The 27,071-nt window shown below is 56.9% G+C and overlaps 1 protein-coding gene across 11 annotated transcripts in view; it reads right to left on the reverse strand.

Annotated features, from left to right (window-relative positions):
- Positions 1-356: 356 nt before the first annotated feature.
- The window catches only part of LOC128901278 (cyclic AMP-dependent transcription factor ATF-7), a 70,139-nt gene continuing 43,424 nt past the window's right edge, over positions 357-27,071 (reverse strand). For 9 of the 11 annotated variants that reach the window (XM_054183161.1, XM_054183165.1, XM_054183163.1 and 6 more), the window contains 10 exons: positions 20,165-20,261; positions 16,893-17,011; positions 14,047-14,181; positions 12,927-13,084; positions 10,301-10,400; positions 8,964-9,077; positions 7,724-7,870; positions 6,226-6,423; positions 4,090-4,198; positions 357-1,405 (listed from right to left, as the gene is read on the reverse strand). In XM_054183161.1, coding sequence (XP_054039136.1) covers positions 1,188-1,405; positions 4,090-4,198; positions 6,226-6,423; positions 7,724-7,870; positions 8,964-9,077; positions 10,301-10,400; positions 12,927-13,084; positions 14,047-14,181; positions 16,893-17,011; positions 20,165-20,261 — 1,395 coding nt within the window. In that variant the 3' untranslated portion in view covers positions 357-1,187. Of the gene's footprint in view, positions 1,406-4,089; positions 4,199-6,225; positions 6,424-7,723; positions 7,871-8,963; positions 9,078-10,300; positions 10,401-12,926; positions 13,085-14,046; positions 14,182-16,892; positions 17,012-20,164; positions 20,262-25,079; positions 25,459-26,399; positions 26,532-27,071 lie in introns of those variants that run through there. The other 2 variants (XM_054183160.1, XM_054183159.1) reach the window with 2 other exon arrangements.

Below are 27,071 nucleotides of genomic sequence, written 5' to 3' on the forward strand. Positions count from 1 at the left end.
GTAAAAGACCGGGCAAACAGAAACACGACTTTTGTGCTCCCTCCCCTCGGAACAGGCAACTGATTCCTGATTTAAGGCCACTGTTATTAAGGTCATCGAGGTTAGGCGTAAAGGAGACGATCCTTGGAAATGAAGGGATTTGTTGGCAAAGGCGGGTGCAGACGACGGATTCGGGGACTCCCGTTATTTCTGCCTGCTGGGATGGCTCTTCCTTCCAGCTCCCTCGCGGAGCACCTTTGCCCCGGCCCCGGCAGAGGCGGCGGATCAAGCACCAAATTACCGTAGGGAAGACGGAGCGCAGCCCCTCCGCTGCTGGAACCGCTCCCGTCTCTCCAGCAGCCGCCGCGTCCCCCTGAACGGGAGCAGCACCTCAACGCCGGTGGCTCCCGCGACCGGGAACACCTTTGTGTGTGTGTGTGTGTGTGTTCCGCTCCCCCCGGGCTGCCAGGCCCCGCGTCCCCCTCTCCAAAGGGATTTGTGCCGAATACGCTCCCATCGTGTCCAAAAAAAGCATGGCTGGCGTTGAGCGCGTGCCGAGACCGACCCCGACGCCTTTCACCTCCGAGCTCAAGAAGGTCCCTGGTGCGAAGGTGCGGCGTTTTCAGGGAGCGAGAGCGGAGCGGGGAGCAGATGCCGGGAAGCAGCAGCACGCCGTTAAAAATAAAATACCTCGACAGCACGACTAAATGTCACAGCCTCCCAAGAGCCGCGTTTTTCCTTTGCCGGCAGCGGAGGAGGAAGGACGGGGAGGGGGGAAAAGAGCGAGAGCGCCACGGGGATCCACCGAGCGTCGGAGGTTTAGTGTTAATGGGACCGATACCTGAAAGCGAACCTTTCGAGGTGCTTTTTTGAAGCGCGTTGGGCCGATGCCGCGCCTGGAGGGGCCGGTGAAGGGGAGGATGGCGAGCGAAGGGCTCGACCCGCAGCCGTCCCGCGGGGGCCGGGGGAGGGGGTGGGGGGCAGCGCATCCGTAGGGGCAGCGTGAGAAGCGCCGTAGCTGCCCTTAACTCACTTGAAAAGAAACAACCAACAAGAACAACAACAACCAAAAAAAAAAAAAGAAAAAAAAAAAAAAAAGAAAAAAAAAAAAAAGAAATAAGAAATAAAAATCCTCGTCGGGGGGACTCGGCTGTGGCCAGTCTGTGCGGCTGCGGTGAGCTCCGTGTCACTCGCCCCCGGCGGGGACATCATCTGCCAGCAGACTGCGACTGTGGGGCCATGATGACGTGGGAGGGGACGGGCAGGCCGAGTTCTGTCCTTTGGCTGGCCATCTGGGTCAGCACCGAGGTGGCCACCGCCTCGGCCGCCGAGCGGACGCTGAGGCCGTTGGGGGAAGCGGTGACGGAGCTGTGCTGGATGACGGGAGCCGGGGAGCCGCTGGGCTCGGAGCTCTCCTTCGGGCTCTCTGCTCGGCCGGGGGAGAAGGGGATGGCAAACCGAAAAAAGAAAAAAAAAGACAAAAAAGACAAAAATCAGGTTAGAGAGAGTCGGTACCGGCGCGAGCAGCGCGGCGACGGGACGCTTCGGCCTCGGAGAGGGGGCAGAAATCGGTCAGGTATTTATTTAACGCTCACCTTTCCAGCCGAAGTGGCCCGGAGGGGAGAGGTCGGTCCCGAATCCCAGCTCCCCCCACCGAGATGGGGGTCCCGTCCCCCCTCCGCCCCCACAGCACCAACCTCCTCAAGCAGCTGTTTGGCAAAAGCGAGGGAGGACTGGGAATAAAAGCCAGGAGAGCTGGGACATCAACGACCCGCCGTCCCCCTCCCTGGGAGAAATGCCGCCCCACCTTACGGAACGCAGGCCAGGCGCCGCGCCGAGGATGGCGGAGCCGGTGTTAACCTTTTAAGCCTTAATAAATCTGTTCCCTCGTTATAACAAATGAACTTTCCTCCACGCCGTTCCCTGGCGCGGTACTTGGTTCAAGGCCATTTAGCCCAGAGACTGAATCGTTCCTTCAGCGTCCTCACCATCTGTTGGTCTGCAAAGGCATGGGGGGAGGGTTTGGTTTTCTTTTTTTTTTTTTGAGGGGCCATTTTTTATATAAATTACCTGGTTTGCTCTTTATTGTTCTCTAGAACATTAAAATCAATTAGAGCCCGTCACAAACTGTTTGCGTGCTCGGTTTCTTCGGGTTAACGCGAAGCCAAGACCGAAGGGACGGGAGGCAAACAAAGGCAAAGACCTTCCTCTGCGCTCTTTTCGGAGCGACGCGGCTCGTTTTCCCGAAAACTTTGGATTCTCTCCCACCAACAGCCCCCGGCGCCCAGGGCAGAGCTTCCAACACGGGAGGATAATTTGCGACCTATCAAACGCCAAGGCGAGAGAGCAATCAGCCCTCTCTCTTTCGGGGGCAGACACTCATTATCCGCAGATGTCAGGAGGAAATTCCCTCCCGTGCACTTGGCCAGATGAATTACGGGGAAGACGCGGTCACCTTCCTTTAAAAGAGCAAAATAACGGCGTGAGCGGGGAGACTCCTTCCGCGCCGAGAGGGTAAAACCCCGCGACGCCGTGGGTTGGGGTAAAAAAAAAAAAAAAAATCAAAAGAAAAAAAATGACAGAAAAGGTTTACGACCTTCCCGGGCAGGGGAAAATATATTTTAGGGCCGTTTTTTACCAGGTGCTTGAATATTCCCATTCCCAAACGGGTTTTTACCTTCCCTCGTGAAACCTTGGCTGGGCCTACGTCGCGAGTTGCGGCCGGCACAGCGGGTTCGAACGCGGCCTCGGCGGCGAGAGCGAAGGTCGAGCAGAGCGACAGAAGGGTTTTGGCATCCCCCAAAAAGGAGATTTACAAGGGAGTGCAAATAAAACAACCCAACTGTACAGGAGGCAGCTGTAATTCCATCGAGGGAATCTGGCATTTTTGTTTAAGGACCTGCTTAGTCGCAAATCTCAATAATAAAAAAGGCAGCCGGGGATGGCTGGCGGGAGGGGGGGGGTGGGGAACGCACAGGGAGGGAGGTGTGATTTTCGTTTTTTATTATTGGGATGTGTGATGAACTCCTATTATCGGAGTAGCCAAGATTGCGAGGAATAATAATAGGAACTGTAAACTCGGGAAGTTAACAGGGAAAAATCATGTCGCCTCCCCGCGTTGGACGTGGAGCCAACACCTGTCTGCGAGGGCTGGGGGGACAGCGAGGGCTTTCACGACCGCATTAATCAAGTCACGGTAATGAGCGAAAATAAACCGGCGGCGGCAGTTTACATGGATTTGCGCCTCGCCACACAGGCGGGGAGCGTTTCAGACACCCGGGAGATGGGAAGCAGGAAACAAAAGGGAAGGACATCGGATTTTCTCGGCTTTTCTTTTCGCCCCTTTTCCTTTTTCCCCCCTCCCTCCATCCCTGCCTCTCCTCCCGTTAAATCGAAACGACGCTAGGGGACTCCAGCATCCTCCCGAAGCCCTTGCACAAACACCGCGGCGCGGAACGGTTATCGCAGGGATGGCATGAGAACCCAGACGTAACGTTTAGCTCCCGGGTTGATTATAATGAAATAGGCGGCATCGACAAAAGAGGTGGGGGGGGGGGGAACAAAAAAAAAAGAAAGAAAAGAAGATAAAAAAAGAGGCTTTCTCCGTTCCAAACCCGAGCCAATTCGATGTGGATTGCGGAGAATGAGATATAGAGCCCCATGATGGCATTTATAGAGTCCGGCCTTTCCTGACTCTGCCTTTGCTTTCAGAGCAGCGACAGTTTTTTAACTTCAAAGCGAATATCGAGCGCTCGGCGCGCGGCCGGGCCACGGATGTCCGTCCCCCCCCACCGCAGAGGGAGACTCGCCATCACCTTCGCACCGGGGGCCGCCCTCACTGCCTGCTTGTGAGATCTTTAAAACAAAAACCGGGTTAAAGGGGCAATTTGCTGCGCAAATCCGCCGGTCCCGCCTGGGCGACCCTCCTCAACAGGGAGGCTGCGGCGCCCGTATCAGCAGGAGGCGCAGGACCAAGGTCCGTCCCGTCCGGCCGGGCGCGGTAGGAGGGTGACGGAGCTGAGATGAAGACGAAGGATCCCTTCGTTTACATCTGACGCGGATTTCATCCGCCTAGACCTAACGGAAGGAGCACCAGAAGTCCTCACTCACCGAGATAGCCCTGTGTTTTCTTCTGTAGTGCAGTGACGGGACAGTCCTTGTGAGCCAGCAGGAGCTGCTTGAGCTGAGCGACTTCGTTCCTCAGTAGTGTGACTTCGTTCTGAGATTGAAAAACAAACAGGCGCGGACGCGTCACTCGACAGCGGCCTCCAGCAACGTGCCCCGCGAGCTTCGCATTTGTCCTCTTCATTTGCGGCGCCTCCGGCCCCACGACACCAAACCAAGTGGCTGGGTTTGGGGAATTTCCCCCCAGCGGTACTCATCACCTAACCCTGGATATATTCTTTGCCTGAGCCCTCCTGCTAGTGCCGACTGCTTGAGTCGGACACTCCGGCGTTCCACAGGGAACATCCGAGCCCCTCCAAGCTCTCAGTACCTCTGTGAGCTTCTTCTGTAAGCCAGGTCTGCTTCCCCTCAAATTTATACGGTTCTTCTACTGAAACGTCTGGAGAAACAGCTGAAACCCCGTCAATTGTATTTCAAAACTGCCCGAGGAAGCAGTTTCTGTAATTTATCTTGGGGAGAAAATAAAAATACCACGATCGGTGCTATTGAGACAAATCCCCCGGCCTGAGTCGCAAGCCAGCGGCGAGAGAACAAGCCCAGCAGGGACACGAGGTGGGTCTCTGCAGACCCTTCGACCCTCGGCCAACGCTGAGGGCACCGAGAAGGGGGCTAACAGCCATGGAGGTCAAGTTCGTGTTTTCAGACGTGCCGTGTTTCTGGCAGGGACACAGCGGGTGCTGCCAGCGAGCCAGGGAAACCCAGTTTTCCCAAAAAATCAGACCAGCTGCGGGGTTGCGCCTGCGGAGCCTCCCTACTCCCGGTCCACCACACAGGGAAGGGAACTGGGACGGGTCCCGCTGTCCCCGTGCCAGCAGAAAGTTCTCCCTCACGGAGGGGAGGTTTCCACCCTGCTTCCCAGGGTCTCCGCCCTCTGCTCCCAAGGCTGGCGACGCTCCCACTGCCTCGGTGGGCGGAGGCAGAGCCCTTTGGAGGGGGACAGGGAGAGAAACGAGAGCACCGAAGGGCTCTCCCCTCAGGCTCAAAGCATCACGACACGATGGAGAAGCAAGGGGGTGCAATCTCGGCGCAGAGGCAGCAATCCTGCTCCGGAGAGCGGCGTCCAAAGGCACGTTGTCTCCGCAGCACAGGGAAGACAGTGGGACTGAGGGCACCCTCAGCGAGTTTGCCGACGACACGCTGGAGGGAAGGGATGCCATCCAGAGGGAGCTGGACAGGCCGGAGAGGTGGGACCCTGCCAACCTCCTGAAGTTCAACCAGGCCCAGTGCAAGGTCCTGCCCCTGGGTCAGGGCAACCCCAGGCACAAACCCCGGCTGGGCGGAGGATGGCTGGAGAGCAGCCCTGAGGAGAAGGACCTGGGGGGGCTGGTGGGTGAGAAGCTCGACACGAGCATGAAACGCGCACTTGCAGCCCAGAAACCCCCCCACAGCCTGGGTTGCATCCCCAGCAGCGTGGGCAGGGGGGCGAGGGGAGGATTCTGCCCCTCTGCTCCGCTCGGGGGAGACCCCACCTGGAGTCTTGCGTCCAGCTCTGGAGCCCTCAGCACAGGAAGGACACGGAGCTGTTGGAGCGGGGCCGGAGGAGGCCCCGGAGATGCTGGGAGGGCTGGAGCCCCTCTGCTGTGGGGACAGGCTGAGAGAGCTGGGGGGGTTCAGCCTGGAGAAGAGAAGGCTCCGCGGAGACCTTCCAGCCCCTTCCAGTCCCTCAAGGGGCTCCAGGAAAGCTGGGGAGGGACTCTGGAGCAGGGAGGGGAGCCGTGGGACGAGGGGGAAGGGTTTTACACTGGAAGAGGGAGATTTAGGTGAGATCTCGGGAAGAAATTCTTGGCTGTGAGGGGGGTGAGCCCCTGGCCCAAGTTGCCCAGAGAAGCTGTGGCTGCCCCATCCCTGGAGGGGTTCAAGGCCAGGTTGGACGGGGCTCGGAGCAACCTGGGCTGGGGGAGGTGTCCCTGCCCAGGGCAGGGGGGTGGAACGAGATGATCTTTATGGTCCCTTCCCACCCAAACCTTTCTACAATTCGATGATTCTAAGATGTTCCCTCTGGAGCGAGGGTCCCAGCACCGGCAAAAAGGGCTGTGCTTATGCTCCGCGTTCCATACTCACGCTCAGCTGGATGTTCTGGGTGGTGAGCTCCTCGGCCTTCTTCTCCAAGGAAGACACCCAGAGCTTGCGTTTCTGACGGCAGCGGGAGGCCGCAGCCCGGTTTCGCTCCAGGAACCGCTGCCGGCGCTCGTCCGGGTCTTCGTCAACCGTGCGTCGCCGTCGCCCGCCGGTGCTGGGGGTGGGCTGGGCGGGGGACACCTGCAGACGGGGCAAATAAAAGACAGATACTGGGAAAAAAAAAGCTCCGGCGCAGGCAGGCGGACACACATCATCGTAACCGGGGTTTGGCAGAGCAGCCGCCAGCTCCCGCGGCTGGGGCAGAAAGGGATTTGGTTTCTCGGAGCGGCCAGAGCCCTGCACGCTGCAGGGGGGACACCGAGGGCTGCCCTGGCTGCGAGGGGGGGCTGGGGACAGAGCGCCTTTCACAGGCGTTTCTGGCAGCCCTTCCTCAGCCCAGCCCGGCAAAACCAGGTGTGAATCCACATGGACCCTCCGAGATCCCGAACCCGGGGGGAAGGTGTGAATGTCAGGGGAATTGGTTAAATCCCAAACTCTTCCAGTTGGCTAATGGCACGGAACCGCCAGCAGAAGTTTCCCCCTGCTCCGGGCCGAGGAGCTAACGTGGTAAACAACCACGCGGAGGAGATTTTATTAAAATCTCCTTTTAATTTCTCTTAAGGGACTTTAAAAAGCACTTCGCGCTGTAACAACGTGGGGGATTCCCCCACGTAGGCGCCGACGGAGGAGAATTCCGGCCGCAGGGCTGCGATCCCGCTCCCATGCAGGGAACCGCGCTCCATCCCAGCGCTGGCTCCGCTTGGGTTCAGCAGCTCACTCGCGGAGCACAAACTACGGTTTTCAAGCGGGCGATTTGCTTTAACAATTAATTTGGGTTCAATCTTCCCCGAGTATCTTCGGCTAAACACGCTTCTCAGAGGCCGGCGGTACAGACAGATTTCGTAAGGCTGCCCCTTTCCCGGTTTTATTTCGGGAGAACAAAGGAAATGTCAGGGAGGGCAGAGAGTCCCGCAGCCGTGGCCGCGCTTCTGCGAGGGCTCTGTAATTACACCGCCGCCATCGGGGAGTGCAGTTACACTTCAGTACTCGCTGTCAGGCAGCATATGGATATTAAACTTTTGGAAGCCCATCTAACCGACGGAGCAGGTGGCGATCCTGATGGAAGGCTGGCATTTGGTGAGCTGGCAGGAGCCGCTGGAGCTGATTGCCTAAGAGGGGAGCGTTTAACCCCAGTAATTGAGCAGGGAAAAGAGAGCGAAATATTCTTTTCGAAACTCCAGACCTTGTCAAGCAAATTAACACGTCGCTGAAAGTTTTCTGCCCGGTGGTGTTTGAGAGCACCAGTGCTGAAGCGGCACCGAAAAAACAAGGGTTTTAACCCATTCTGCAAAGCAGGAAGCTGCAAGGTTTTCCTCCTCTTTCCCCCGAGGAAGGAATACGGAACCCGCAGCCCGACGCGGGGGGCTGAGCAGCAGCAAACCTGTGGCTGAGCCGGGGAAGGGGCATCGGGGTGCTGGACAAGTATCTGGCTCTGCTCCGGACGCGCGGTCACCATCGTGCTGGCCGAGCCCACCACCAGGTTGCTGCCGTTCAGCGAGGAAGACGCCGTCAAGCTGGCCTTCAGCCTCTGGTGAAGGAGAAAAAAAGGACATCAGCGGACCCGTTCTCCACGCTGCCGAGGCTTTAACCAGCTCCTCGTCGCCCAAGGAGCCAGGCTGCCGGGGAATGGGCTCTTCAGAGACTGCGGCTGATTCAAATCCAAGCGCAAGCCATCGCCATCTGGGCTACCCAAAGACAGAAAGCGGCTTCCAACCCGGGACAGGTGTCCGCATCCCAGAATTGCTGCTGCGACTGGCACCGACCCGCTCCCCAGCTGGCAGCCTCCGAAAAAGAGCAGGGACCGAAGAGGCTGCGGAGCCCCATCGTCCTCGAGCACCCACAGCCGGGTCCTCCCGGGATGGAGAAGGACCCGGGTGCGATCGAGACCGTGCCTTCAAATTCCTCCTCCGGGCAGCCGGGCACAGGCCAGCGGGGCAGGATGGCTGTTTCACGCCTCGACCCGAGTTTTAAGATCTCTCAGCCCACTTTGTAGCCCACAGATCCTGCGGCCACCAAACCGGGGTGCAATGGGAGCAGTGACAACGTGCCAGCTGTAGGAGGTGGGTTTCCAACCCCCTCAACCTCATCCCGGCCAAAAACCCAGGGGGTTTCGCTGCTCTTAGGTTTGCTTCCCCCGCCTCCGCGTGCACCTATTTTGAGACCTGAAGAGCCAGGAAAGGAAAATTCTTCCGTAAACTTTTAGTTAAAGAGGGCTACGTGAAAGCCATTACCAGGATCCTCGGATTACAGCACAACATCTCTCCTCTTGGCTCTGCCCTCCTCAAGCCCACCTCCACCCCATCTGTTATCTTGGAACTGGAAGCACCAGCTTTACAGAAACAGCCGCGTTTCGGATGGGGCTGAGGTTTGTCCTGACAATCGCGTGCCCGCTCCGCCTGCCAGAGCCGCAGCGCTGATTAGTCTAATATTCCTGGTGGCATTTGCGACACCTGCTATCGGTGCGGGGAGGCGCAGGGCAGGAGTTCGGAGAAGCAGCGGCTCCTCGCGAAGGCTGCAGGGAAAAAGATCTCCAGACGGAGATCCTCCTGGAGGAGCCAGTGAAGGCTTAGGGACAACGCTGTGGACGCGACACCCTCCGTGACGTCCATTTGGACACTTACCATTTTGGCTTCTGAGTGCACCGGGAGTCCTGATGGCGAAATGGACCCGCTGCTGTTGATGGGCGGCCCAGGAATACCGGGAATGTTGGGCACCATGGACATGGGCCGGGCCAGCTATCGGGGAGGAAGCAAGGCATGGGTTTTGGAAAGCCGCGGTGCTTTCACGAGCGGCTCTGTAATAATTCCCTGACCGAGCACATTTATAAATCTTGACAAACGTTCGGCGTTTAACTGCCGCCATCAATTACGCCTGCTGTCACCGAAGGCCAGCAGCCACTCCTTTGGTGGCCACAGGGGCTGTTTTGGAATCACCCAGCCCAGCGCAGGGGACAGGGGGGAGGGCAGCCCTGAAGCCCCCTCCTTCTCCTCCCTCCCAGGGGGCTTTTCCCCACCAGTACGGGAGGGCGGACGGGGAGGGACGGTACGAAATCCCCTCTGGTTCTCTGCCCAGCCCTACTGCAAAGCTGCCGCAACACCAAGGGGAAGGCACGGCATCCCCTCCGACGCACGGAGAGCTTTCTCCCTCACTGACCAGGGAAAAAAAAAAAAAACCCAGAATTTGCGCTTGCTTTTATAAGCCTCCCAGGTACGCTGTTGCAAAGCTCTACAGACACAAGCTGTATTTCAAACCATCAGGAAGGCGCAAGGATGTTTCCGTGCCCACGAGCTATGCCAAGCTGCCCGCGCATCTGCCTGCTTTGCCGTCAAGGTTCCTGTTATCCGAGGCGGAAGGTTTTGGCCATTGCTTGCTCAAAACCCCAAAGAACGTGCCCGGCAGGACAGGCAGGATTCAGGCGGGCTGCCCGGTGGGGAGCTGCAGGGCTCGGAAAGACGTACGAGCCACCCACCGGGCAAATCTGCTCCCGAGTTCTGCCCCACGCCACATCCTCCGTCCGCAAAAAAAAGCACAAGCCGCAAGGCTTGATATTCCGACAGCTCTTGAAGCGGGCTGGCGAGGTTAGGGTGGCTTTCCTGGCCCGCGAAGACCAACATGTTCTCTGCAAGCTCGAATGGTTTCAATTGAGGCACGCTGTTCCAAATGGAAGCGGCTAATCAGGGATCCTACAGTTCCCAGCCCTGGATCAATGGCATGAGCCATCTGTCCAGGCAAGGCTTTGTTTTTTTCCAGACTTATTGCCCTCTAGTGTGATCGACACGTTATTACTACCTTGCCAGAGCCGGGCCCCCTCCTCCTCCTCCTCTTCCAGCCGTATCTTGCACAGAGGGGGAGATATATTTTAATTTTTACAAAATGGAAGCAGTCTGCGTATATCTGGCAGGGGAAAAGCACCGTCCCCTCCTCCGCGGCGCGGAGCTGTGTTGGAAGTTTGTCTCACCGATATAACAGAAGGCATCTGTACGGGAGGGCCTGGGAGGACGGGCATGGTCTGTCCGTTCGCAAGCTGCACGACAAGCGGGAGGGAACCCGTGGGAGACCTGGAGAAACAGCAATGCAAGTTCTGGTGGGTTATTGGAAGTTTACGCTCTCCCAGCCGCCCCGCCAGCTCAAGGGCAGAAGCGGGAATTAGCGCTTAGTGGATTTGGGCTCATTTGCCCCATTTCTGAATGGCAGGTTCCAAACCAAGGCGGGGGGGGAGTGTGTGTGTGTGTGTGCAAAGCCCAGTAACAGCCTCCCGCAGCCTCGCTGCGCGGCAGCCACCACGTGCCACCATCACGCCGAGGTGGCCGCTCCTCGCCCGGGGCTGGCAGCCACGCTGGTGGCCAACGTGACGATGTGTCAACCCTTGGGCGTACGTTGTCCAGCCAAAACCCCACGGTTGCCAAAGCCCCGAGACACGCTGCCCACCTGAACGGACAGAAAAGCACATCCCGGGGCTGCCGCAACTCCTCCTTGGGGAGATGAGGAGCTGAGCCTGGCACTGGGCGGACGGGGACGGGGGCAGCTGCTCCTGCCCACTTCTGGGTCTGGGAGCCACGTCCGCCGGGCTCCCAGGAGAGGGTTCGCAAGGATTTAGCTTTCCATTAACATGCGCTTCTGACTCCGGAGAAAAACCTCCTAAACACGGAGCCGACGCAAGGCTGGCGTGTGTCTGCCCAGACAATGGCTGTGGGAGAGGGGAACGGCCCCGTCGCCGCAGGCTGGGAGGGGGGAGGCGATCGCGCCCGAGCCTAATTGTGACAAATTAAAAAATACCAAGAACTTTTTCCGTTGCGGTGTTTCTGCACGCGGGGACAGACAAGGCAGGGACGTCCCTGCCTCCATTTCGGAGCGTCACAAACCCCACCGTGCTCCGGCTCTGACCCTCCGGGCTCAGCCTTTCCAGGAGAGCGGAGGAAAAGCCGGAGCTGATCCGAGGAAGGAAAATGTCCCTGCCCTGCAAGGGCTGAGCTCCTGCTCCTCCTCGGCTCACCACAGCGCAGCGGGGAGCCGAATGGAGGCAGAGATGAGCCGGGAAGAGAAAAGCAGAGCTGCTGGGAGCTCTTTGCGGGAGAGAGAAAAGAAAATGTGCTGCTGCCTCCTCTGCCGAGCCCGGGGAAGGGGATGGATGAGGCCGGGCTGGCTGGGATCCTCGGAGAAACGGCGCTGGCACGGAGTAACGGCAGGGTGGAGAGAAGCAGGGGATGCGGGTCAGAGGGGGGAGTTCATCGCGCCAATAACTCAGGCTGGAATTTTTAAGGCTGCCTTGGGAACGCGAACGCTCGACTCTCATTCATTTCTATTGGGCATCCCAAATCCTCCAGGCTGCTTTGAAAATCCCAGCCTAACAAGCCGAGTTACAGGGAGGTCACAGCCTCCCCTCCATCTCTGTCACGCCGACAACCCCACCGCGTCTGCCGCGGGCCTGACGCGCAGCCCCTCGTCAAAAGCCGCAGCCCGGGGTTTTCACGTGGAGCACATCCAGCTCTCGCACCCGGCGAGGGATCTACCCCCGTGGGCTGCGAAGGGCGCGTAAAATCGTATTAAAGTCTGGCTTGCTCCGGTTCTGATTTTTTCCCTGCCTCTAGGCGCAAGGGGACTGGGGTCCAAACGGCCTCTGCCTGCGCAGGGGTTACCGAGGGAATATAATGCCCTTTTCAAAACCCCGGGAACAATCACTTAACCCCTTAATGCCTCAAGACAGGATTTAAAACTTGCCGTCAGGAAGTCCGGATTGATGGTGCCAGAGGGTCAAAGCGAAAACACACACAAAAATATGAACTGACAGGCAAAAAAAATGGGCTGGTTAATGTAAGGAGCCAGCCTCAAACAAGGGTAATTAGAAAGGGGCCAGGACCGCAGCAAAAAAGAAGCATCCTGACACCAAAGAATAGGAGTGGGGCTAAATATACGTCTCCTGAGGGCTCATTGTAATGTGTTTCCTGCATCCTTCAGGCTCCTTCCTTTTATGCGCGGGGCCGGAGCTGCCTAACGGCATGGCGGGCTCGTAACCGCCCCGGCCGGCGCTCTGGAGCCTCCGCTCCAGGTTGTTAAAGGGGCAAAAAGAAGCAGGTCATTAGATCTGCCGAAACAAACAGCTCCCGAGGCAGAAGCTGACCACGGAGGAGGCCAGCAGGTTGCGGGAGAGGTTACACTTCAGAGGCAACAGCTGTCTGAGAAAATCCCACAGCCATTAAAGATCCAGACGATTTCCTACCCGCCGGTTTCGCTCAGCTCTCTCCGCCGCATCAGGCTGCAAAAGCGACTGGGGAGTCCCCAGTCGGGCCCCGCTCCCATCGCAGGGAGCCAAGTGTCATGTCAACGCGTTTGGGGACTGGGTTGAATTTCTCCCCGCGGTGAGTTTTGCCTCGTTACGTTCCGCTACGACAATTAGTTCCTGCTTTCTGCACTTACACCCCATTCGGCTGTTGCAGACAGCGCTGCAACGAGGCCCTTATGCCCGAACAGCCGCAGCGGGAATGGCGGCACCTCGGTTGTTCCGACAATCAAGGAGCTTATTTAGGTACCTAATTACTGCCCAGGAAGCCTGACGGTACGGGAGAAAAGCCTTCCTCCCTACTCACCCGAGCTGTCTGTTGGAGGGGGGGGCCTGGGTAATGACAGAGGTGGGGGACGGCAGCGTGGGGTGGAGCGGGTCGTAACCCAGGTGCAGCGGCAGCGAGCCCGGACGCACGATGGTTGGAGTAGGCGTAGAAATGATGACAGGCTTGGAGGCGATCTCCTGGAGAGGATCAAGAGACAAAAGGGGAGACACGCCGTTACCCGGTAGCTTCGTAATCGCCCGGCTGTGTCTTCCTTCTGGTGGCTTAAAAGCAATTTTGTGAAAATTAAGGCACCTTCACCAGGGAAACTGAGGCACGGAGGGGAGCGGCTTGCCCAAAGCCACACTGATTTGGTGTCAGTGCAGGGAATGGGAAACAGAAATTCCGACTCCTGCTGCCTGCAGCAGCCACTGGGAAATAATGCCCCTCCCGAATTACCATTCCAACCCCAGGTAACGTCCCCAGAGCGGGAAGTTATTCCGATGGAGACTGTGTCACCTGGACTGACGTGCTCCGAGTCACCAGCCAGGCCCACCGGGAGACGCGGAGCCGGTCTGGGAGAAGATGTGTTACTTGTTTGGCACTTTGGCCCGGACAGAAAAGCTTTCCCAGGGGGAGGGACTCTGGAGCAGGGAGGGGAGCCATGGGACGAGGGGGAAGGGTTCAGACTGGAAGAGGGAGACTGAGATGGGATCTGAGGACGAAACTCTTGGGAGACTGAGATGGGATCTGAGGAAGAAATTCTTGGCTGTGAGGGTGGTGAGCCCCTGGCCCAGGTTGCCCAGAGAAGCTGGGGCTGCCCCATCCCTGGAGGGGTTCAAGGCCAGGTTGGACGGGGCTTGGAGCAACCTGGGCTGGTGGGAGGTGTCCCTGCCCAGGGCAAGGGGTGGCACTGGATGGCCTTCAAGGTCCCTTCCAACATGAAACATTCAACGATTCTAAGAGCGAGGCTTTCTGCGTTACCAAATCCACGCGGAGTCTTAAGGGCGGCAAATGTGTATTTTAGCGAACACCTTTTTCCTCTTTCTTTCTAAAATGAGGGGAACCTCACAAGCCCAAGTCAGGCGCTGGCACCCACAAGTGGAGAAAAAGCTTGTTCTCATCGCCACCGTCTCCGCGGGGCACAGTCGGGGAGACCTACCTTCTCCTTGCTCTGCGGCGACCGCGGGGCAGAGGCAGGGCTGTCCGGAGGAGAAGAATCCACCTCCACCGGCTCTTCCTCCTTTATCTTGATGTCCGGGGTGGAGGGCAGGGACATGTCCAGGGCTCCGGCGCTCTACAAGGAAAACCAGCCAGGGATTGAAAGGACAATTAGCTCACATTGTTTGTGAAACATTCGGCTGCTCCCAGAGGAAGAGCTACAGCTCTGAGCTCTTGCCAAATTATTATTATTTATTTGTACTGAAGTAGCATCTGGGAGCCCGAGGCGGAGAGCGGTGCCGCGCCACGTCGGCCCCGTCCAAACGGAGACGGAGGCCCAGGAAAGACGGTCTCTGCCCCAGATGGCACCATTTTGTGGTTTCGCAGGAACACACACACAATTCTTTCCGTGGTTTAGTGCTTTTCGGGGTTTGCTTGGTTGTTTTTTTTTCAGAAAAGGGCTCTGCTAAGGAGAACAGGTAACAAAGCCAAACGCCTGCGAGTTACAGAAGGCACTTTCATTCACAGAAGAGCTGTAAAGCATTGTATAAATCAGCCTGAATTATTTTATTGCCCGATTATCAAAAGCAAACAAAGAGCCATGCAAGTTATTAAATATCTATGAGCGCCCCATTAAAATAAAACCCAACCATATGCCTGAACCTGGCAACCTGCCACCAACCCGGGGTTCCAGCAGTGCCACGTGCCCCATTTTAACCAGTTAATGACTTGCCGGGGGACGGGGAAAGGGCAGGGTGACAAACAAGGGAGGCGGGTGGGGGACTAAACCCGAGCGTCCCCCTCTCCCTTCCCTGGGATGGAGGAAGAGAAAGGCCTGGGAGAAGACGGAGTAGGGGAGCGGGCAAGCAGGTCTTGACCGCAGGATGCTGCGCTTGGTTGGGCTCCAACAAACCTCCTCGCAAACCGCCCAGTCCCTCCCTCCCTCCATCCTTTCCTCCCTCCTTCCCTCCATCCCATCCCGGGCAGGAGGAATTCTCCCTACATCAGTCCCGATGGCTGTTTGTCCAACCCGCTCTCCCTCCCCGCTCAGTCCCGGCCCTTTCCTTCGCTCGCCCATCCGCTGCTGACAGTTTGTGCTCACGTCTAACCTGAACCTCCTCCTCTGCTGCATTTTAAGCCCTCTCAAGGGAGGGAAAATTGCGGCAAGAGGGTAAAAAAATCCGGGCATCTGCGGATGCTCTGGAGCGGGGAGCGGCTCCGGCCTCCTCCGCGCTGATTTATGCGGGAGCTTTGGCAGTAACCATTTACCTGCCCTCTTAAGCAGAGCTGTTGCACTGGGAATCACAAAGGAGAAGGGATTAACATGCAGGAAAGTTTCAAACCACTTAAAGCGCCTCCAGGGAAGCTCCCGCTGCGCCTATGTTTTTAATTAACATGCTGGTGTGGAGACCACCCTTGGAAGCGGAGGACGAAACACACAACGGCAGCGACTGGGCTGGATGCGGCCAAATGTGGAAAGCATCCGAGAAATGCAGCAGGCGGCTCCGGCCGGGTTCTGGGAGGGACGAGGGACCTCGAGCGGAGATTTTCTCGGAGGGATAAAGCCTTCCCTAACACCTGAAACCACCCCGAGCATCACCCTGCCCCGTCCGCCTGGCTGCCGGCAGGAATATTCCGACTGCAGTCGGAATAAAGCAAAAAAAATAAAAGGAAAAAATCTCTCGCAGCCGAAGGATGCCGGCTGCAGCCGTTAGGTAGCCGAGCGCAGGAGATGGGTGGTCTTAAGATATAAAACGGCCAGCTAGACTGTGGGCTGCTGGCCCATTTATATGGGAAACCGCAAAACCAAAGCTACCTTTTTCCCCAACGCTCCGGCTCGGCGGAGAACAAAAGGCAGGGAATTCAGAGCATAAAATGCCAGGCAGCCCCGGCAAGGCCCTGCAGCATACCAATGAGAGAGATCAATTTATGCTTTAAAGAGCCCTGTTATTAGGAGAAGCGGGGGCGGGGGGGGGGGGGTGGGGGTGAAAGACAGTTTTCCGTTTTAATTCTGAATTCCTCCGTTCCCCATCTCGCGGAAGATTTACGCGGCTGCGCTCCTGCAGTTTATTTCCGAGCAGCGGCGCTGACTGTGAGCGTATGTACGTACATATATCAATTTAGTAAATGTATGTGCCAGTCTAAGAGCCCAACACGCATCTGCTGCTCCTCACATCCTGGAAAAGGTGGTGGTGGTGAGGGGCGGGGTGGGGGGGGAAAAAACGTCCTTAATTAGCTGCTATCCGAGGAGATCCCGTTGTCCTTCAGACCCCTGCGCTCCCGAGGTTTGGCAGGGGCAGCCCGGAATCGATACCGTTTGCATTTCAGGGAGCTCTTTGTTAGAAAAAAGCCTCCTCGCCTCCTCCGCGCAGCCCCTCTCGCCGCCTGCACGTACGGCGACGCCGTTTCAGCGCCAACCCTTCCCCGCTCGTCGCGCCTTCAAAAGCGCCTTCGCGACGAATTTTGCTCCCCAAGGAAATTTTTGCTCAGGTCCCGAGTCCTTTTCCTGCATCTACCTTCCCCAAGGTGCGGGGGGTATTTCGGGTACTGCCTTTTTTCTTTCCTCCCAACCCCCCCCCCCCACCATTTTTTTGAAGTGAAAAGCCAAAGGCATAATAAACCATCAAAATCCGCTCTCGCCAGGCCTCGGATTGCGGGCTAGCCAGCCAAAGTCCCCCGAGTTAAAAAAATAAAGTCCCACGTAAGCCAGCGTATTAAATCCGAGACCACACTTCATTACCCTACAACATATGCCTTTCATCAGAACGGCACCGGCCCCCCCACCTTCCGGCCCCCCGAAAATGCGCCCGGCTGAGCTTTGCGGCGACGGCGGCCTTCGCCCCTTGCCTTTTTCTCGTCATCCTCGGCGGCTTTCTTGAACTCGTGCTCGAAGGAACTGGCCAGTTCATTGAAGAGTCCCACTTCCTCGCAGTTCTTCAAGAAGCGAGTCGGGGTCGGAGTCTGATCTGTTTGGGTTGTAACACCAAAGAGAAGCTAGAAAATTCATTTTAACCACCTCACTCCCCTCCCGGCAAAGGGGGCCTCGGTTCTGCCTTAAGTCCGGAGGCTTTTCCGCTACGGCGCGGGTCGCCTTTGCAAAGCAAAGTGCCGACTCAGAGAGGGGAGAATAATTTCCGAATTGTGTAATAAATGACCACTGTATATAAGCACCGATGGTACATAAGCACCCATCGCGGGGAGAGGCGTGCAGTGATTTCTGCACAATTCCTGCCTGGGGGTCGTGTCCTGTCCCTCCCGCCCCGGGGTTTTGCCCGTCCTCATCTGAATTGCCGCTGCGAGGAAGGAAAACAGAAGGGGTTTGACCTCCCTGAACCAGCAGATCTTAAAAATACGGCGTGGTGAGAGGGGGAAGAGCCGACCGGAGCAGCTTCGCTGCTGCTGTGGAACCCGTGAACGCGCATCCCTGGACAGCCGGCTACGTGGGAGCGCTAATCGTTAACCACCACTGTCCAAAGCGAATCCTCCGGGACCCGTTTTCCACCGTATGAACACGTTGAGTCATGATCTCCCTGGCCATCACCCAGGCTATAAAGCAGAACGAAAGCTCCCCGCTCCCAGCGAGGCGGGTTTTATCTGTGTGACGTTAGGTCAGGAGCCCAGGTAATGCCGGGAGCCCGGAATGCTGCGCCCCAAAATCCATCTGGCAGAAAACAACGGAGGTTTTCAGGCACAAAGGGGATCCCTGGGATGGTTTAGCCTGACCTGCTGCACAAAACACGGGCTCTTTGGCAGGGACGCTCCCCGTTCGAGCGCAGGGGGCTGCGCTCGGGACGCGGAAAACATCCCATTTGATTTCGAACCGGCGGCGGAAGGTCCCCTGCAGCCTTCGGGAAGCGACTCCGGCGATGACTTCGCATCGCAGTCGCACGCCTACGCTTGATTTCCAGTCTGACTTTTAAACCTACGGGGTTTGTTAATAAAGCAAAAGGCCTCCTCCGAGCACACTTCGGTTCCACCCCCCAAATCTCTCTTCATTAAACCAAGAAACTTTGTCAACTAAAGATCTCAGCAGGAGCCTGGTTTTCCGGTGCTTTAAGAGCTCTCGGGGCTCTTTTCGGACCGTTCCCCGTTTAGCCATGTCCTTCCCAGCCGCGCGCGCCCGCCCGGGGGCCCAAATCTCCAGCAGAAGTTGTCACGCCACCACGAATCACCTCTTTTCTCTCCCCAGATTTGTACCTCCAGGAACGGCAGCGGCTCTTCCGCCCACGGCATCAGCCCAGAAGGGCACGTTCCCATTTCAATAAGTCTCCCTGCTGCCAGCTTTAACCGGCACAGAGAGAGAGAGAACAATTCTTTACGACTCTCTTTAGCTTTAAGCGCGGAGATACGGCAGGAGACGTACGCCGAATCCTCCTGCTCTTCGCACGCGGGCTGCTGGCCTGGACCCGGCACAAAGCAAGAGGAGGGGGGGAGAGAAGGAGAAAACCCAGAGACAAAATGGTGGCGTAAAAAGGGGAAAGAAAAAAGGGCGATGGGAACGGAGGGCAACAACGCCCCAGATCTCACTGCTCAAAGCTTTATGGCCCTCGCGAACCGCATCCCCACCCCCCGGCAGCTCTACCTGCTGTCACGAGCGCAGCGTTGAACGGGCTGGTTTTGCCCTGCCCGCGGCTAAACAAATTTGGGGGTGGGTTTTTTTTCGGCTTTGTGGCTTATCCCGGAGGAACCCCCCCCGAGCATCAGCCCCGGGGGAGCGGGGAGAAGGGGGCAGGCCGGCCCTCCCTGAGCTAAAACTGCAGCGTTTCATCCCGTTCAGGGGTTTTACCGGCGAGGGTTTGTGCCCAGGAGGAATATCCACCTCTGGGAGCGGCGAAGGTGAGGGTTTTCCATGCCGCATCCCCGTTGGAGCAGGCTGGAGACAGGAAAGTACCCCGTTCCCGCTCCCCCATTACCATGGGCAATTAGCGCCCTGGATTTATCAAGGAAAAGGGAACCCTCCCGCTGTGCCCCCTGTTTAAAAAGGGGGTGAACTGGTGGCAAACCCAACCTTTAGGAATCTGAGGTTTCTTTCAGCCCCTGCCCCAAATTCTTCCCCATCAGCTCCCACTGAGCCCGACCCCGTTCGAAATGAATTCTCCCTCTGGGAGCCTGTTCCATCTCGGCGATCCCTCCCTCCCCTGGGAGAAGCCTCCTGCCCTCCCAGCAAAGCCTGCGCCCGCTCTCCCAGTCCTGCCCGCAGCCACCGTTCCCTTGAAAAGGCTTTAAGAACCCGACTGGATCGCTATTTCCCACTTCAACGGCGAAATTCGGGCTGGAGATGAGCCCAAAAGGCCCCTGCAGCAGACGCTTCGTTTCCCCTGACGAACTCTCGGGGCTTCAAAAAGCCTTTCCTCCTCCTCTTCCTCCTCCTCCTCCTCCTCCTCCTCCTCTCTCCTTGTTCTCAACCTTTTCACTCAGAGATAACACAAACCTCACCCCCTTTTTAAGAAGCCCGAAGGAAAGGGGCCTGACAAGGCAGGAGAGCGTTTGTAACCGGCAGCGATCCGCTGCCAGACAACAATATACGCGGGGTTGGCTTTTGGGGTTGGCTTTTGGGGTCGTCCCCCCCTCCGATTTTATAAAGGCTGCATTGACCGCGGCGCTGCCGGAGCGGCTCGTTGGGGCTGCGTAAACGCGCTCTCGGCAGCAGCCAGCGCACTCGAGGGCGTTTTAATTTATTAACCGCGAGCCTAAAAGCTCCGGAAAATTGACACCTGGGCTGAGGAGAGGAAGCTGGGGTTTGTCAGAGCGTGCTCATCGTCCTCCAAGCACGCGCAGAGACGCCCAAGCCCTTCTGCCCATAAATCTTCCAGCCTTAATAAAAAGGGTGAGAGCTAAACCCATCCCCCCTCACCGCCCCCCCCACCCTAAAAAAAAAAAAAAAAAAAACCCAGAAAAAAAACCAAAACCACAAAACCTGATACTACCATAAAGCAAAAAAATAGAAACTTGGAAGCCGCTGGCTTTTCCTTTCCTCCTGATTAAATGCAGATCAGCAGAGGTTTTTATGGGAGGTAGAGACGTTTCGCAGTGCATCTGGTCCCTGGTATTAATCTTGCAGGCAGGCGATATTAATGCGCGCCGTTCGGGGAGGCGGCCTGGGTGGAAACGCCACGTACCTGCGATGATGACCGAGTCGGTGCGAGCGGGGCCGAATTTCAATGTCATCTCATGCTTGTGTTTATGAACCGCCAGGTGGTCCTCGTTTGTAAACCTCTGAAACGAAACAATTTAGGGAGAATCGTGAATAAACGCCTTTCGCGGGTTTTTTACGGGGACATCCTGCGGCAGGGCGGTGTTGGGGGGGGGGGGGGTTTGCGGGGAGTTGTGGGGGAAGCGACTGGAATGCAATCGCTGCCGAGCGTTAAAGCAAAACCGGAGCGGGACGGATTGTTTGAGAAGCGATGTGTGAACACGTCGCGTAAAATGAAATTAAAAAAAAAAAAACCACGTTATACCAGGGAATAAATATTTTTAAATGTCCTTTTTTTTTTTTCTTTTTTTCCTTAATTTTTTTCAGCGGCGGGGCCACGCGGCGGCTGCAACCCATGGAAGGAAACGCCAATCTGCCTGGCGCTTTATTGCTGGATAACGAAGGGATGAATTAGGCGCTATTAAGGGGGTCAGGCAACTTTTTTTGGGGGGGGGTTGGGGGGGGGAGAAGGATGGCGTGGGACAAAGCTGGCACCTCCCCGGCCACGGAGCAGTTTTACGGAGCAGGATGGAGCCCAAGGCACGGCCACCATGGAACTGGGGATGGCTTGTGGGGGGCGGGGGGGCGGTGGTGGTAGTGGGGAGGACAGATTTTACGTGCCGTAAAAAACAGGCTGAAATTCCACCTGTGGGAAAAATCGTAGGATAAAATCAGCACAGGATAAAATCCCAGGATAAAATCCGCCTCCTGGCCCCGGGATGGCTTTAGGGATGTGCAGCCGTCGTCCCTCGCCAAGAGCAGAGAGACAAAAGGGCAGCATCCCCCCCCCCCCGCCACGATGGAGGACAAAAAAAAGGGGAGAGGAAAACAAAAAAAGGGGGGGAGGAAAAAGAGGCAGGGAGGGGGTTAAAGCCAAAAAGGCAATAATCGTAAAGACCCCGGGATGGATCGAGCCCCTCCTAATAGACTGCGACAAAGCGGGAGGCCGAGGGCGCTGCCCGGGCCGTACCGCGGGGTTTTTACGCACGCGTCGGGCTCGTTTTTTGAGGTGTTTTTCTGCCCTTTCCCTCTCCCCCCCCAGCCCTTTTCTTTAAAACCAACCAACAAACCCACCCCCCCACCCAAAGCCACCTGTTTCTGCGAATTAGCTCAAGCGTGACACCCCGGCTTCGCTCGCTCTTTCCGATGCTTATTTATGACTCCATTTTATATATGTAATTTTTTTTTTTAAAAGCCAAAAAAAAAAACAAAAAACCGAAGCGTTTTCCAGGCTGGAAGCCGCCGCGGCGCCTTGCCGGGAGGCGCGGGGCTGGGAGGGGGGGATGTTAGCGAAGGCAAGGGCCTGGGGGGCTGCCGAGACGCGGGGCGCATCCGCACGCGTCCCATCCGTCTTCCCCTGCGCCGCGATAACGAGCGTGTTACGCGAAGCGTCCTTCGCAAGGCGGCGCGGCGCCGGGCGCTCGGGTTGGCGACTCGGAACCGGGGCTCGAATTAAAAAGACATCCGAGCTGGTGGGTCTTAAAACGCTCCCAGGGAAAAAGATAAAAAAGAGGTTTTTGCCCATTTAAGCGCAAGCATCCACCCCGCTGCCCCCCGTCGCCCCCTGCAACTACACCTTAAACGACATTTCTCGAGGGTTTTGCTCAAAACACGCGCGGTTTGGGGGTTTCTTTTCCTTCCCCTCAGCTCCCCTCCAGCCCAACCCTGCCTCCGTCCCCCGAGCGGAGTGACAAATCTCGGCGACGCCAAAACGCCACCGAACAAAGGAGGAAGGGAGCGCACCGTTCGCCGCGGGAGGACAAAAACCTGCAGCGGCGTTTTCGCATCGCGCCATAAAAACGCTGGTGGAAAAGTGTAGGGGGGGGAAGGACGGACGGACACCCAGGGAGAAAGGGTGGGCACCGCCACTTTGTCACGTTTCTGGCCCAAAAAAAACGCCCCGGTTTTTACGGCGCTGGGCCACCAACCCCGCTCGGCCCTCGCCACGCGGGGATGAGCCGTTTGCGGAGGAAAATAGGCGGGTTACGGTAAAGGGAGAAAAATAAATCAGGGTTTTTTTTTGTGAGGACGGAGGAGCAGCCGGTTTCAGATGAATATTTAGCAGGCGGCCGCTCCGGCGGCGTCTGGAAACACTAAAGACGCAGAGACGGAGGGGGGCAAAAAAAAAGGAAAAGGAAGAAAAATCCCAATTCTCCGACTCTGTTTTGTACCGGGTGAAGAAACGGGAGATTTTTAGGTCAATGAGGGAAGCGGCAAGAGGAGGAGGTGGGGAACGGGGTCACGTTTCTATCCCCCACCCACCCCCCACCCCGCAACGAGGGGCACGTTCCAGCCCAGCCGCGGCACCTCTGAATTTATTTTAATCTTTCATTTTGCTCCATTGCAGGATTATTACATATATTTCCCCCCTCCCCCTCGCCTTTTTTTTTTTTTTTTTTTTTTTTTTCTTTTTTCTAGGGCACTTTTCCCCGCTTTCGGCGCGCGTTACAGCTCTATTTAACATCTTTATGTGGTCTCCCGAGCTGGGGAGCTCTCTCTTTTCTCCGCGCAGAAACGCTCGCAGACACAATATATCTTTCTCCCTACATTTCCAAAGGCCGAAACCTAGAGGCTGAGTCTGGCACTTCAGTTCTAAATCATGTCATTTTACACAGAGAAGAAAAGCAGGAGAAGGCGGGGGGGGGGGGGGAGAGAAAAGGGAGGGGGGGGTGAAAAAAAAAAAATAAAAAAAAAAAGGAATGAGTTAAAGCCGCAGCACCGGCTTTAATATTTAATCTCCTTCCATCAGCAGCTGACATATAGCAGTGTTATTTCAGCCTGCTGTTTCGCGGGCGTCGGAATTAAAAAGAAGATGTAGAGCGTAAACTCTCCGGGGCGAGGGCCAGGCGCTGGGATAACGCCGCCGCCGCCGCCGGTCGGCCCCGAAAACGGCGGCGACCCTTCGGGTTGCGGAAAAGAAAGAGTTTAAACCCCGCTTTTGCGGCCCTACGGCTGCCGTCGGGGCCGGGGAGGGAGCGGGCGGGCGGCACTGGGTAAAGACGGGGTTTGGGGTTTATTTACCCCGGAGACGGTCACAGCTTGGTTTGGGGTTTGGTTTTTTGGTTTTTTTTTGGAGAAAACAGATTTGAGGCAGGCTGAGGCCGGCCAGTCGGCATTCTTTACTCAACAGGCTGTGACAGCTCGATGAATAAATGCGCTCATTTAAAAATCTTTATTTAATAGGACACAATACTTCCAGCTGGACCAACGCGCCGTCGCCATTAGGGCAAGAGCCAGAGAATAAACGCAGTTAAGGCCGAAACCTGGGATCTTTAGTCAGACGGAGATTATTATTTTTTTTTTTTCCTGCGGGTTTAACAAGCACAACATGAGATGTAAGGGGTTGCCGGGGGTTTTTCCTTCCTTTTGTAAAGCCTACGACTGCGTCGGCTGCAAAAGGGAGGGCAGGCGAGAGCCGAAGCCACCGCATCCAGCCCTGCCTCTCCCGGCAGCTCCCGCGCCCCAGCTCCACGGCTATTTTTTTTAACCTTGACAGTAATTTTCAGAGCACACAAACCACCGGCTGCGTACCGAGCCCGTCGCCTGCCCAAAATTCAGTTTTCATATAGAGCGGGTATAGGCTGCAACGGCACAAACTGCTCCGGGCTTGTAAAAGGGCGACTTTTACCTTGCCGAAAGCACAAAGCTCTGGTACAGTCGCGCCAGACCCGAAAAGGGGTGAGAAGCCAAACCTGCCTCCGTCAAACTCATCCCACGGCTGAATTAACGAGCTGTCATTAATACAGGGAAGCCGAAACGCTGCTCCAACCTTAGCTCCGGCACGGCGGTGTGTTATTCCGCCCACGGACACCGCGACACGGTTGAAACACCTGGACAGGAGGGGGAACAAAGGAAGAGAGCACGTTGTCGCGCAGCGGCGGCGCTGGAGCTACGTGACTGCATTAAAGCGTTCCGGCGTGGAAGGGCTGAGCTCAAAGTCAGAGAATCACGGAACGGTTTGGGTTGGAAGGGACCTTAAAGATCATCTCGTTCCAACCAGACACCTCCCGCCAGACCAGGTTTTAAAGTCACCCACTTTAAATGTCACTCCCAAGGTCCGTCGGGTTGCCGCGATGCCCTACAGCGCTGCAGCCGGCTGGGGGCGGGGGGGGGGGGAGTCCCGGGGTCTGCCTTGCTCTCCCGGCACCGCCTTGGGCGAGGGGCACTTCATTTGGGGACCCCCCGGGTGTGTGGGACACCCCCAACGGCTGGGAGACACCCCCAGGGAGATGCCGGACCCCCCCACAGGGATCCCAGCCCGGCCGCGTCCCACACGGCTCATCCTCCCCGCGCTCCCTGGCCGCCCCCATCCATCCATCTCACCCTGACAGGGCTCAGATGGATTTCTGAGGGCTGGATACCCCCCGATCGCTCGGCACAACGGCGGAGGTAACTAATGCGGGGTCACGGATGCCCCCGAGGGCCGGGTGCCCAAAGGTTAGCTGTTAGAGCTGTGAGTGATGTGACCCCCCAACGAGTCCTGGCGCAGATCTGGGCTCCATCTCACCCATTTCCCAGCTGAGCAATGACAACGATAATTCCCTGCCTCGCAGAGAGGCTGCAAGGATTAATTCGCTAATGTGCATAAAGTGCCCCGATACTGGAGTGATTCATAGATTTTAAAGGCCGGGGGGACCATTACAATTATCTGCCCGGGACCACGTGAATCCCCAGATGGGCCCATTTCCATAGGAAAGGAGGTGTCGGGAGACGAGGAGGAGGTAACGCCGCAAAGACTTGTTGGTTTGAAAGAATGCGACAATGGCGTGGCTGCGTCGCCTTTTTTTTCCTTTCTTTCCACCCCCCCCCCCCGCCCCCCCAACACACACACACACACTTACGAGAGACGAGACGCCGAGATTGGGGCCCCCGTTTCCTCCGGGAGGGTTCCCCATCCCGTCGGTGCTCACCTGCTCACCGGGCCAGGTTTTCAGAAGAGCTCGGAGCCCGGTTGCTCCCAGTGGGAAGCTCCACGTGTTTTTTTCGAAAGCAGCCAGGGCAGCGAGTCCCTGCAGCTCGAAGGCGGCCGCAGCAGCTACGGTTTACCGAGCACTTCTGGAAAGCTGGTTTCAGTGGCAGCATCCTTCCGCTAGAGGAGGGAAGAGACAGCACCTCCGCGAGCCTGAGCGAGGACAAACGAGAAGAAGAGCCAAGGTTTACGAGCGAGCAGCTCAAGAACAACACCCCCCAAAAAATAATAAAAAATAACCAGGTATTGCACATACACCCATCGAAAGCAGCTCCGCTCCTCCTGCCCCAGCGCAAAGCCCCGCGCGGGAGAGGGAGCGGCTGCTCCGAGCCCAGCGCGGGCTTTATCCTGAGAACGCCCCCGAGCCAAGGTCATTTCGCCCCAGTCTGCGCGGGGAGAAAGGAAACCCCCCCACCCCCCAAAAAAAAAAAGGGGCGAGAGGGAACATCCACGGCCGTATCAGGGCCGTATCGGCCGCTGCGGGGCTTTGCGTCGTGGCAGCGGGGCCGTTTTCTCGCGCCGCAGCGGGATGCTGGGCTGTAAAACGCTCGGGCGTTAAGCGCCCGCTGCCCTTCCCGAGCCGGAGGCGGCAGGAAAAGGTTATTTCTGCTCCCTCGGGTCCCGTAAAAATCCGACAGGCCGCGGCCAGCTCAGTCTCTTCGGCGAGGAGCGGGGCTGGATGGGTTTTGGGCCGTGCCCCCCCTGCAGCTCCCTTTCCCCACTAAAGCTGCACCGAGATTAAACCTCGAGATGTTATTTTTGGCTCAGGCGACTCCAGGGACCCATGCGGCTATGCCTTTCACTTGGAAAAAAAAATCCGCTTACATCCTGCCCTGTGATTAATTCACGTTCCTTTCCTTGTTTAAAAAGAAAGGGGGGGGAAAAAAAAAAAAAAAAAGGCAAGACTTAAGAATAATAATCAGAAACTTCAGCCTGTTCACGGGCCAGCGTTCAGCGCCGGTGTTGGGAAAGCCCCGACCAAGCAGCCAAAAAAGCCATTTTAACAAGGATTTTGTTGGGGACGAACATTGCGCAAACCACAAAGATTTGCCTTATTTTTTTTTGCGCTTCGAGAGAATCAGCTGCCTTCAAGGTTGGGTTTTTCTGGGGGATCGCGTGATTAGGTTTTAAGCTGGTTATCACAGATGGGCGCCGCACAGCAGCGTCTTCTCTCTGTCGGATAATATCTGACCTCTAAAGGCTCCACATCAGGCTCCTCCCGTCTCCAACCAGCCCAGAAGGTTAAAACGCCAACGCGTGACACGGGACGCTCCGGCTTCCCCGAAATCAGCAGCCGGGAGGTGAGAGAGCCGCTATGTTCGTTACGAGGCAGCGAGGACCAGGCTGGAGGGAGCGGAATTTTACGGGCAGTTCCGTATTTGCCTCCTACCCCGTCGTCACCGGTAATTAGCGCCCAGATAGTCGGGTCGCTCCACAAAACTTCCCTGCGATTAAAACAAAGAGTTAACGGGGTTCCGGAGCCCGCCCCATCCCGTGTTCCTCTTCCTCCTTGGCCAGAAGGGCAGAGCATTTAACTGGGAGTAGGTAAATAATTTAATTTACATTTCTATAGCTTCCCGTATCCCAGAGGGCTGCTCATCCGCATGCCCCTCCGCCGAAATGCAGGTGTTTCAGCAGGGGGGAAGGCAGCAACCATCTGGCCGACAGCACACCACGTAGCGGTGAGGAGGGAAGCATTCGGCCAAGGACATACGGGGCAAACTCTTTAATAAACTCAGCATTCGACTTTTCTTTTGGGTTTTTTTTGGTGTGGGGTTTTTTTTTTTTTGGTTTTTGGTTTTTTTTTTAAATTTTGATAAAGTCTCATCAGGTAGACACAGTCTCTCCCTCGTCTCCGACGTGC

Source organism: Rissa tridactyla, chromosome 24 (assembly GCF_028500815.1).
Source record: "Rissa tridactyla isolate bRisTri1 chromosome 24, bRisTri1.patW.cur.20221130, whole genome shotgun sequence".
NCBI lineage: Eukaryota > Metazoa > Chordata > Aves > Charadriiformes > Laridae > Rissa > Rissa tridactyla.